The 12,024-nt window shown below is 34.8% G+C and overlaps 1 protein-coding gene across 5 annotated transcripts in view; it reads left to right on the forward strand.

The window, feature by feature from the left end:
• Positions 1 to 12,024, forward strand: part of DGKB (diacylglycerol kinase beta) — a 660,304-nt gene that overhangs the window by 214,587 nt on the left and 433,693 nt on the right. For all 5 annotated transcript variants that reach the window (XM_012741949.3, XM_012741953.3, XM_012741952.3 and 2 more), the window contains one exon: positions 550 to 648. In XM_012741949.3, coding sequence (XP_012597403.1) covers positions 550 to 648 — 99 coding nt within the window. The remainder of the gene's footprint in view (positions 1 to 549; positions 649 to 12,024) is intronic.

The raw sequence follows: 12,024 nt of genomic DNA on the forward strand, positions 1-12,024 counted from the left end.
TATAATCATAATCATCTTCTTTTATTTATATCCTGCTCCTACTGAGATGAATCTCTGGTTACATTTACATATTGAATTACAAAGTTAAAACTAATGATGGGATCAATTATGCCCCATACTGAGCTGTGCACTTTGGAATGACTTTGAGAAAACAGGAGGGTCAAAAAAAAAAAAAAAGCATACACAGTGCACAGTGGTTTCAAGATTATGCTAACAGATAAGCAAAGGAAAGACTGCAATGGGCAATCATTTGTGTTTGTCAAAGAAATTAGGCTTCTTTGGTGAAAAACCTAAAGTACATGTTTAATATAAACATTTCTAAAAATTAGAAAATACATAGGCTGGGTCACAGAAGTTGCTAAATGGTTTAAGGTACATATATAAATGCAAATGTAATGTGAATACCTTTATGATTCTTTTTATTTATTTGTATACTTATTTTAATGTACTTCTAATGAGTTTGCTGTATCTCAGTTGAAATATTAATATGTCTGCTCCATATTTGCTGTTGTGTAGTATTTGATATTATCCCTCCTTCTCCTTTTCTAGTTGCATAATAAATGTGCTTCTCATCTAAAACCTGAATGTGACTGTGGACCTTTGAAGGACCATATTTTACCACCCACAACAATCTGTCCAGTGGTACTGGTGAGTTTTCCCTTATCATTCTGCTATAGCTCAGGGTTGCTGTGACTAATCGGTACGGTATACTCCGAAATGCTTCCAGAGCTAATTTTGCATTAATCAAGGCAGAACTATATAGATCCCAAATACATGATTACTTCAGAGCAGAACACCTTTGCCCACTATATTTCTTTCTCCTACATGTCACAATACACATTTTAGAAAGGTATGCTTGAACTGAAGCTGACTCAGGTTTTATCACTTAGTCATGCTGTACTTACCAGAAATTGTATAGGCAGAACACTGCTACATTTTACATATTTTATAGATCTAGCTTCCCAGAATAATGAAGTTATTCTTATGAGCAATTTTGCTAGGGATGCACATTATATATCTGCAATGTTGAGGGCTCTCATCTAGGTCAGAGGCTGCCTAAAATGATGACACAAACCTTGAAGAAAGTTATGCACTGCCATTAGCTGTTTTTTTTTAATTGAACAATAAATTTAACTTCCTACAAAATAATTACTTAATTCAATAAATAAAGAAATGAAAAATTCATGAGTGAAGTAACTCTAAAAAGAACAAACCTTGATAGAAAGAAAATCAGGTATTCAAAGATAACATTCATATTCTTGTTCAAAATCTAAATTGTTTCTAAAGTGAAAGTTATTTTACAAAACAAACTATTTTTATATCCATAATGCACTTCTCATTTTAAAAAACAACATGGAAATGAAATGGCTGGAACTTCAGGTTGATATAATAAAAATATAACAACTAAGAAATGTTAGACAAATACTTTTCTAAAGGTCAACCTAGAAATTAATCATATTACTCAATTTGCACCCACTTATGATTCATTTTGTAATTATCTGTAAAATACAGGTTGTATTTTAAATGCCTTTATTTAACAAATTTATTAAAAACTCTTCATTTTCTCAAACTACAAAAATATATGAAAAGAAAATACCTCCATAGTGCTGAGGATTGCAATAACTAATTCTAAATTTCCTTTCTTCATGTAAGATTTATTAGATATCCTATAGTAAATAAGATTAAAAATAATGAGAGCCATATAGAAATACATTACATTTAAGGTTAATTTAGTGTCATTTTTATTCTTTTAAGTGTTGTCTTAAGAGAGAGGACCTCTAGAATTTTTACATTATTTTTATTCTTGTTTATAAATGTAGTCATTTTACTGGTTTAGATGCATCTTTGATCTCAGATTTAAACTATAAAAAGAAATACATTATTTCATCCCACTACCAATGTCTGTTGAAGACCCTCCTCAATTCAGGGAGGCTGGGAACTACTTCCTTGACCCACTTACATCAACTTCTGGTCACATAAAGTCAAACATGAGGTGATTCTTTTTTATTATTCTATTGTTTCTTTCTTTGAGAGAATCAAAGGTAGAAAATGTATGTTATGTGAACTTTCTTGTCATCTAACAATATTGCAAACTCTTTCATTATTAATTTTAGACACTTTGATTATGAAGGTTTATTTCAATCACTAAATATCCTTACAGTCTTCCTTAATGATTTACATCTCAACATTTGCTATTTTGCCATTTTTATGGTACTATCTACTCTGAAGTATTTGACAACTATTGAACATTTTATCCTCCACAAATGTCTACCTTTCTGACTTTTATTATACCAAACTCTCTTGTTCCTTTTTCTGTTTCTCTGGATATGTCCTTTCACTTTCTTTCTTGGGTTCACTGTGTGAACCCACCCATGTTGGTGCACCCCTGTGTTCTACCCTTCCACATTATAGCTTTGCACTCTTAATACTCTTCCAAATGGGACCTTATTTATTCAGTTGATGTCATTACCATGTTAATTTATATTCAGCTCATCCCCCTCTTCTGAATCCTAAACTTATAGAACTGCCACCTAGAGATCCCATATTGTTTTAAGTGCAACATGCCTGATATATTATTATCAATTAATGTAATAATGATAGCTCTTATTTATTGAGCAAATATACTATACCAGTTACTATGCTATAAATGTTAATTAATTCATTCAATAAATATTTACTGAGTTTCTAATATGTGCCAAAAAGTATTATAGGTGGAAAGAAACAGTAAAAAGCAAAACCAAATCTTTGCCTTTATACAGTTTACATTCAAGAGGGGGTAAAGTAGCCATCAAATAAGCAATACAAATAAGTAAATTATTTAGTACATGGTTGTATTAAAACACATAGAAACAGAGAGTAGAATGTTGGTTACAAAGGGGAGGGGGAGAGAGGAACGGGAGATGTTGGTCAAAGAGTGCAAAGTTACAGTTATATATGGTGAATAAGTCTAGAGATCTAAAGTACAGCATGACTATAGTTCATAATATTGTATTGTATACTGGAAATTTGGCAAAATACTAGAATTCAGGTGTTCCTACCTCAAAAAAGGTAGCTATATCTGTAGATGGGTATATTAATTTGCTTGACTGTAGTAATCATTTCACTATGTATGTAGTCAAAGACAAAACTACAACACATTTATTGATGTAATCGTCTTTTGTTCATGATTCATGGATGGGGGCATCCTTCATTCGGCAGAATAGAATGAGAGCTCCCGCTGGACAATGTCAGAACAGTGGGTTTTGTAAGACGGGAACAAGAAAACAGAACAATATGAAGAAAAAGCTAAGTGGTTAACATCAGGTTACTTCAGATTACCTTTCCGGTGAGGGATACAGCAGAGGGGACTGCCTTATTATGCTAACTCAGGTAGATTGGAATCTCTTGTTTTCAGGGGGAAAAAAAAAACTGGTCTGTTTTGGGATCTGTCTGCATCCCTAAAGTTTCACCTTGATTATGTGACACTTAGTATAAGTGACTCCATTTTGGTTATTTTGGTTTGATTGTGTATGTTTGTTGGGGCCTAGTGTAGAAGCTCAGTCCAAAGCAATGGCTTCTCATAGTTTTTTTTTTAACTATATCAAAACATTATCTTGAATTCCTTAAATGGATACAATAGAGAAGTACTGGTTGTATTTTCAATGTAAAGAACAATATTAATGCAGGGAAAGAGAAGAAATGCTGGGGCTGCAATTACAAAAGAGGCAGTCAAGATAGACTTCATTGAAGAGGTAGCTGAGTAAAGATTTGAGTGTTCTAAGGGAGTCACCTATGTGGCTCTCTGGGACAGAACTTCAGAGACGGAGAAGCCAACAAGGATGCAAATTTTGAGGCAGTAGACACCTGACATATCTGAAGGGCATCAGGGAGGTTAGTGGCTGGCCCTGAGTGAGTAGGAGGAAAAATAGTAGAAGAGAAGATCAAAGGTGTAATACATTTTTCATATTGTGTAGAGCAATTTAGCTCATTATAAGATCTTTCAGCTTTTTCTCTGAATGACATAAGAAACCATTAGACTGCTGTGGTCCCCAACCCTTGAGCTGCAGCCCAGTACCAGGTCCCTGGCCTGTTAGGAAAAACAGGGTCTCACATCACTGCCTGAGCCCTGCCTCCACCCCCTGCACCTTCCCCACAAACTGTGGAAAAATTGTCTTCCATGAAACTGGTCCTTATTGCCAAAAAGGTTGCAGAGGATTTTGACCAGGAGAGAGAATGATCTGATTGCATTTTAAAAGGAACAATCTGTGCTGTGTGGAGGGGGCAACAGTTGAAAAAAGATATAACACTTCTATTTTCTCAGAGAAATCGGAAGCTGAGTCATTAGCTGGAGTGAGGATGATGGAAGATGTGCAAGTTTGAGGATAGGGAAGAAGTTATGCAGGAGTCACCTAGGAAAGTGGGGGCTAACTGGGTCAAAGGAAACGTAGTATGATTGCCAAGGAATAAAAAGCAGCTGTCTCTAGTGAATCATAACACATTTAGTACAAGACCAGTAAGCTTGGATGAGTATTTTTCTCTAGTCACATTCAGTTATATTTCTCCAGTTACTTTCAAGCTCCAGGAGTGGGATAGGCATAGCCCACGCGAGACGGTGTTTTTGCCAAATGAAAGGTACAGAAAGAGCAGCCAGGGAGTTGAGGATGTATGCAAAGCACTGATTATAAGGATTAACCATGGAATTAAGCTGGAAAATGAAGGAAGTAAAGACATGAAGAGTGAGGTACAGTAATAGATGTTAGGAGTGATGCATTGTGAATTACAGTGCACCCAAAGATTGTTGGAATCAAAGTTAGTGGAGTTAATGGTATCAGGCTGTGAGAGCAAGTGAGGTAAGAATTAAGATTATTAAAGGGGTTGCAGTTATTGGTGAATTCGTTTAATCCTCTCAGTGACCCCATAAGATAAATATTATAATTGCCCCCGTGTTACATATGAGGAAACTAACAAAGAAGTGAGTTTCTCAGTGTCACGTGAGTAGTACGTGACAATCCTGAATTAGAACCCAACTGATAGCACTCCAGAGCCGGACACTGAGATCCTCATTGCCACCTTTTCTGCAAATCCAAATAGAAGCCTTTCTTCTGTCTTATCTCAGTGACTAGAACCTTCATACGCCAACTCTCCCAAGGCTAAATAAAACCTAAGAATCATTTTTGATTTCTCATCTTGAAAACCAAATTAATCATTAAGAATACTATTTTTTTTTTTTTTTTTTTTTTGAGACAGAGTCTCACTCTGTTGCCTGGGCTAGAGTGCCATGGTGTCAGCCTAGCTCACAGCAACCTCAAACTCCTGGGCTTAAGTGATCCTCCTGCCTCAGCCTCCCAAGTAGCTGGGACTGCAGGCATGCGCCACTATGCTGGGATAATTTTTTTCTATATATTTTTAGTTGGCCAATTAATTTCTTTCTATTTTTAGTAGACACGGAGTTTTGCTCTTGCTGAGGCTGGTTTCAAATTCCTGAGCTCAAATGATCCGCTCGCCTCGGCCTCCCAGAGTGCTACAGGCGTGAGCCAACATGCCGGGCCAGGAATAATATTCTAATGTTCTCAATCCTGTCTCTTTACTTCAGCCTGACTATAACTGTCTCCTATGCCACCTTCACAGAGCTTTCCTACGACTGTCCCAGTAGCATCCTTGCTAAACTGCCTCCTTTCCCTTTAACCCCAACCTGCTTCCTAGGTCCACTTCCAAAAAATGGAAATATAATATGTCTCTCATGCATAAAATATTTTTGGATTCCAAACTATTTGAATTCCAAACTCTCTAGTATAGTAAATGAGGCTCTTTAACTTGATCAATCACTCATATACAACCTTACATAGTAGAAATCAAGGATAATTGAGTTGCTTGTCATTCTCCCATCCAAGTACTAACCGGGCCTGATCCTGCTTAGCTTCTTTCTTTTTTGAGACAGAGTCTCACTTTGTTGCCCAGGCTAGAGTGAGTGCCGTGGTGTCAGCCTAGCTCACAGCAACCTCAAACTCCTGGGCTCAAGCAATTCTCCTGCCTCAGCCTTCCGAGTAGCTGGGACTACAGGCAGGCACCACCATGCCTGGCTAATTTTTTGTATATATATTTTTAGTTGGTCAATTAATTTCTTTCTATTTTTGGTAGAGACGGGGGGGGGGTGGGTGTCTTGCTCAGGCTGGTTTTGAACTCCTGACCTCTAGCAGTCCGCCCGCCTCAGCCTCCCAGAGTGCTAGGATTACAGGTGTGAGCCACCGTGCCTGGCCTCTGCTTAGCTTCTGAGATCAGGTGCATTCAGGGTGGTATGGCTGTAAACTGTTCATCATTCTCTAAGTACAACTGTTCTCTGAAGCCGTCAGGGGTCTGGTATATGTTAATAAATCAGCCTAAATCACTTCACTTTACACTTTCTGCAACTTACCAAGTAACAGTTAAAAGTTACTTTCTTATCACGGAATAAATACATTGTCTGTTATATCCATTAACTATTTAAATACCCATACTTTAAACAAATAAATGAAATTGTTCTGCCTACTTAATCTTACTTGCTTAATCTGTTTCAGCTGATGGGCTCTGAGCCTTTTTGTTCTGTGAACTCTTATAACTTCTGAGGAACAATTCCACACCGCATGACCTGTAGCCCTTGGTTTAATGAAAATCATTCTATCACAAATAATATAGTCTTATTTTGTTTTTCTTTTTTATTCCTCAATACTAGTTTCCTTCTTAAGAAATTATATGCCCCAGTGACTTGTACAAATCTTCTCTAAGAAGAGCAGATGAGGTTCTGACTCAGTTATTATTGCAAAATGGCCACTGATGTTATCTCTATCACATTCTAGAAAATGTAAAAGACAGAACTTAAGATATGTAGCTTTTTTCCCCCCTTTGCCATTCCCTCTGTGGTTAGGGATTAGTTAGTGAATAAACTATATAAATACAATATGTAGCCCTAATTTCTGGTTGAAGCTCATGTAACCTTGCATCTTAATGACATACCACAAGTTCAAGACCGTATCAATGGTCTCATGGTATTTTAGAACATATTTTCTGGTGTCATTAAAAAAAAATTGTATCAGCCTTCTCATTCCTCCCCAACACTTATTAACTTTAGGTTAATGATTCAGTAGATATATGCTCACCTGTTATGGAGATCAGCAAGGTAAGCATCTTCTCTGCATGGATGGTGTGCTTTTTATAAGCATGCACTACAAATGGCTTCCACAGATAATTGGTCTTAATAATGGCTAGCGCCATAAAAATGGGGTAAAATCAACTACTCTGTAATTAAAATAATTATCATATGATTTTTTTTCTATTCAAATGGAAAAAAATGTTACCAATGATTTCATACATCAGATATAATTACTGTTTTCTAGGTTGCAAATGACATCTAGCATATTTTGAGAATACTATCAAAAACCTATATTGCTTAATATTTATCTAATGTGGGTTTTTATCAATAATTCTAATGACCGTGTCTAGGTAATTAAAATGTTTTTGAAAAATTTTCAAGCAAAAATTACTACAACCATAATCCCTTTACTACCATATTGAAGACAATTCCTGTTTCAAAGGTAGATTTCTTTCAGGTCTCCCCTTATTCTACCTCCAAACAAATTTTAGGGTGAATCCAAACTATTCAGTTGGGACTCTTGATAAGCAATTTAATTTTTATAAAAGGCCATTAACCCTTCCCAACTGATTGTCAAAACAGATGTTCTGTCTTTAAAATTAAATCTTGATTCTTCCTACAGATCATACCCTGAAGTCTCTGTTGTCCAATCCAAAACAAAGTGACAGTGCAAAAAAAAAATTAATAATCTTGTATGAAACATGGCCTGATAGCCAGGCAAGCCAGTCACTATTTATTATACTTCCTAAATTTTACACCTAACCCAAGACAGGTGTAATCTCTGTTGTTTTAGCCCCTCGCAGTTTGGCTTACATTAAATTTAGCCTCACCATTGTGGCATCAGCCTGTATAGAAAGGCATTTTAAAAAATTAATCATATGATAACCTCCTATGTGTAACAAAAAAGGTATGTTGGAAATGTCCTTCATTACCTGACAAAAGTCCCTTTTAGCTCTGTTTATCACAGTTTATCTTGTGGATTTTATGAGTCATTACCCTTTTATTTTCTGTACTTAAGAAGCTTGGAGTTAAATTTATACCCATTTTACTATGATGTTGGAATATGTGTTATTTATTTGTATGTGCTAATTATGACTTCATTACTATGCTATTAAATTTCCCTTTACTATAATGGCCTCAGTTAGTACTTTTAAAATTATTTTTGATAGTACATAAATTTTTCACAGAAATCAATAGAATAGGCTATGTAGATTCTGTTTGATTCTTAGAGTAATCTCATAAAGGAAGCTATAAATTTGATCAGCTTCTCTAGAATTATGATTTAGTCTTACACCCATTCTAAATTTTACACATTTTTTTGTATGTGTGGTAAGGTAAAGTGCCTCTATAAGACTGCAGGGTTTTATAATTATTCTTCTGTTAGGGGGAGGCTTTTATTCAATTAATACTGCCACTATCAACACAAGAAGATTTGAGATATCTCATGAGGACTTTATGTTTGAAGAGTGAAATGAATCATACACAAAAATCATTTCTATTATATTTATCTTCATTATTTAGTTTAGTTTTATCTCTATATAAATTTTATCTTATAATTTAAAAGCAAGGTTCTTATTCTCTAAAGAAGTTGTTACTTATTTTTTCATTTGTATGTCAATATGTTAAAGTTGATAAATTAAAATTTAAGGATGATATGTTAATTTACAGATTATTCAAATGAGATTATATGACAATTAAATATCCATATCCACTGTTTATATGCTAATTGTTATTTTTGTGTATTTGAGGTATCTTTAAGATCATAATGATAGCATGCATTACTTTTATATATTAATACATCTGTAATGATAGATTCTTTGTTTTAACTATTTTCTCTCCTCCTTCTTCCTCCCTTTCCTTCCTATTGCTTGCTTGTTACCAATGTTTCCTTCCCACCTTCCTTCCTCTTTCTTTCTCTCTCTTGCTTTCTCTCTAACTTACTTTCTTCTTTCCATTGACCTTTACTAAGCTCACTGGAGCTAAAACACCAGTTAAGAACACTTCCTTTCTCTCTTGCAATTCAGAGTCTATGAGTCAAGGCAGGCAAACAGATGACATATTATAGTGTGATACGTATTAACTTATAGTCCTCTAGAGGACAGGATCATAATCCTGAGAGTAAATCAAGGAGTAAATAAAAATTTTCTTGAAGAAATGACACCTGAGCTGAATCTTGAAAAATAAATAGGTATTTGACAGGTAAATGTTGAGTGATCTCTGAATAGTCTCAGTGACGAGAGAATACATAGATCATGAAAAGGCAAAATGTTTCTTAGGGGTTATGCATAAAGGTGAGGCTGGAGAAATAGACAGGACAAGGACTGACATAGTGAAATGTTGGCCTGTCTTGTCAAGGAGTTTTGCTTTATCCAATATAAATATGAGCTTACATGATCAGCTTAGTGTTATAGAAAGACAACTTTGCAAGCAGTGTGTCGTAAAATAAATTTAAAACAGGGCGCTGAAGAGATATGAAAATATCATAGTGAAAATGTGATGTGAATGGTCAAAAGACACCAACAGAGTAAGAAAATGAGGGGGCTAGGGGAGAAGACTGTAGCAGAGAGTGGAATATTAGGATTTGATGTGATTTCAGAAGAGATTATTTGCAGATAATGGTAAGGTCCAATATACAGTCATGGATCTGGGTATCTCAGTTGACATGCAGGGGAAGTTCACTAGATGTTAGAAGGCCGAAGAACTCTGAGAATGGTTGGATGTTATCCTTAAAACCACCCAGGATGGCAGGGTCTTGATGAAATGATTAGTACATGACAGTAAGGAATAAAGGTATAGAGAAGAACTATTAAATTTTATGAAGATCAAGTAATAAGAGATTCTATTTTGAAGATGGAGGAATGATGATTTTGATGGAAAGCCAAGAGTTTTCCATTAAAACTATAAAATCAATAATGGATGAGAGAGTGAGTAACATCTCTTCAGAGGTGTTCAAAGGAAAGGGCAATGACTTGGAGAATAAAAGGGTAATTTGGATTTTTTTGAACAGTTTTCCCAGAGTTCCCAGTGAAAATTTTAGAAAAGAAGTGAAGTGAGAAAAATTGATAAGAAAGAAAGAAATAAGCATGGTCTAATGATAGCCAGAAAGGCTAGAGGACTATAAGTTAAAGAAATTCTAACATTAACTCTGGATCTGTGGGCAAGTCATTCCTTCATATAGGTTAAGAATGGTAGAAAATTAATTATGCATGAAATATAGAAAGAATTGATATAAATTAGTAATAATCAAACAATGCAATTCAAAAGGGCAAAAGACTAAAACGAAAACAAGAATTTGAATGGAATATATAAACAAATGACCTCTAAACACATGATGTGCTCACCATCATTACTTACCAGAAAAAAACATATTAAATATAAAGAGATAACATAATACACCTGCCAGAATGATTAAAACAAGTAAAAAACCATAAGATTGGTTAAGAAGCAACCAAATATTCATACATTACAGTTCCAGCCCTGTTGCTGAAAGTTCAAATGGTCCTAATTCTCTCTTCTTCATTGTAACTCTGAAAACTTGGCCAAGTTGTGGTGTTGCTGAAGCAACAATATACGTATCTCTACCTATAACACCCTCCGGGAACCATATGCCATATTAACTTCTCTTTTTCCACTCTTACTTGCTCTTCCATAATTTTAAGAATTCTACTAAATTATGCGTTGTAAATATGGTGATTAAGTCTTAAATAGCATAGAGTATGTTAAATCTTTCTTTAGAGCATGTGTTTAACTAAGCCATTACTCCTCAGCAATGTCAGAAGGTGTGCTGGGGAGCGGAAGTATGGAGTGTGTCTCTTCCTCACAGCCCAAATATAAAAGAGTATTTCTGTTTTCTATCTATGACGTATCTCTAACCGATGAGAGTTAATAATGACAACCCCAATGCTAAACATAGGTTAATTAAAGGAGGGAGGAGAGATATTTGAATCTTCTGTGATTGTGAACTTTGGAATTCGAATTCTTTGTAACATTTTTTTCCTAGGCTAGTTATAGAACTTCCAGAAATGTAGAATCTTCTGGGGAGGTACGAACACTTGACTAAGGATATATGCTGTACTGAGCTTTAGTTTTTCTTTTACGTAATTTTGGCTGCTTCGCCTTTGTTTTCAATTTACCTCTTCAACCTTTAACCACAGCTACTGAAGTCATCTATTTTATTGAAATTCTTTATGTAATCAACCAAAGGTTTGTGCCTACGCAGTGTTCTTTTTTGTCAAAAGAGTAGGGATAAAGCACATTGTCAGTTCTCAATAAATGTTTCATCAGTGTCATTACTTAATATTCATTTAATTAATATTCATTATAGATCAATTCATAATTGTCATCATAGTAATGATAGCCAAAAAGGAATCTCATTTTTTCCATATTTTGAATATCTTACTCAGACCCAATTTCATGGTATTATTCATAAAGGTTAGCTGCTTTTTATTTATTTAATTTTTAAAATGTGTAGTATTAAATCTCACTGATTCAAACTCCACTGAGGAACACATTAAGCACTAGAGTGCTATAATATTTATAAAATATGTGTACATCCATTTTGATCTGGCATATTCTTGTACATGTACAAATACATATACATGTATTTAAAGGGACATAGCATAAGAAAAGGGGGATGAACCCAGCATCACTAAGGGTTGATTACATAATCTACACGGAGAGATGAACTATTTATCTGATAAATAATCTTTAGTTGGGTTGGGTTTGTTGGTTTCTGAAGTACCGCCTTTATTCTGACCTCGGCTATATAATGTAGACTATGTACGTACACATATCAACAGGGGTAAACCTAGAAGAAAAATTTCACATATTATGGCAATTATATTTGTTTCTACCTAAAGGAATATGGTAGAGTTCTATTTTCATGAGGTTTATTTTTTAATAGGGCTATAAAAACTTTC

The sequence above is a fragment of the Microcebus murinus genome, chromosome 9 (assembly GCF_040939455.1).
Source record: "Microcebus murinus isolate Inina chromosome 9, M.murinus_Inina_mat1.0, whole genome shotgun sequence".
NCBI lineage: Eukaryota > Metazoa > Chordata > Mammalia > Primates > Cheirogaleidae > Microcebus > Microcebus murinus.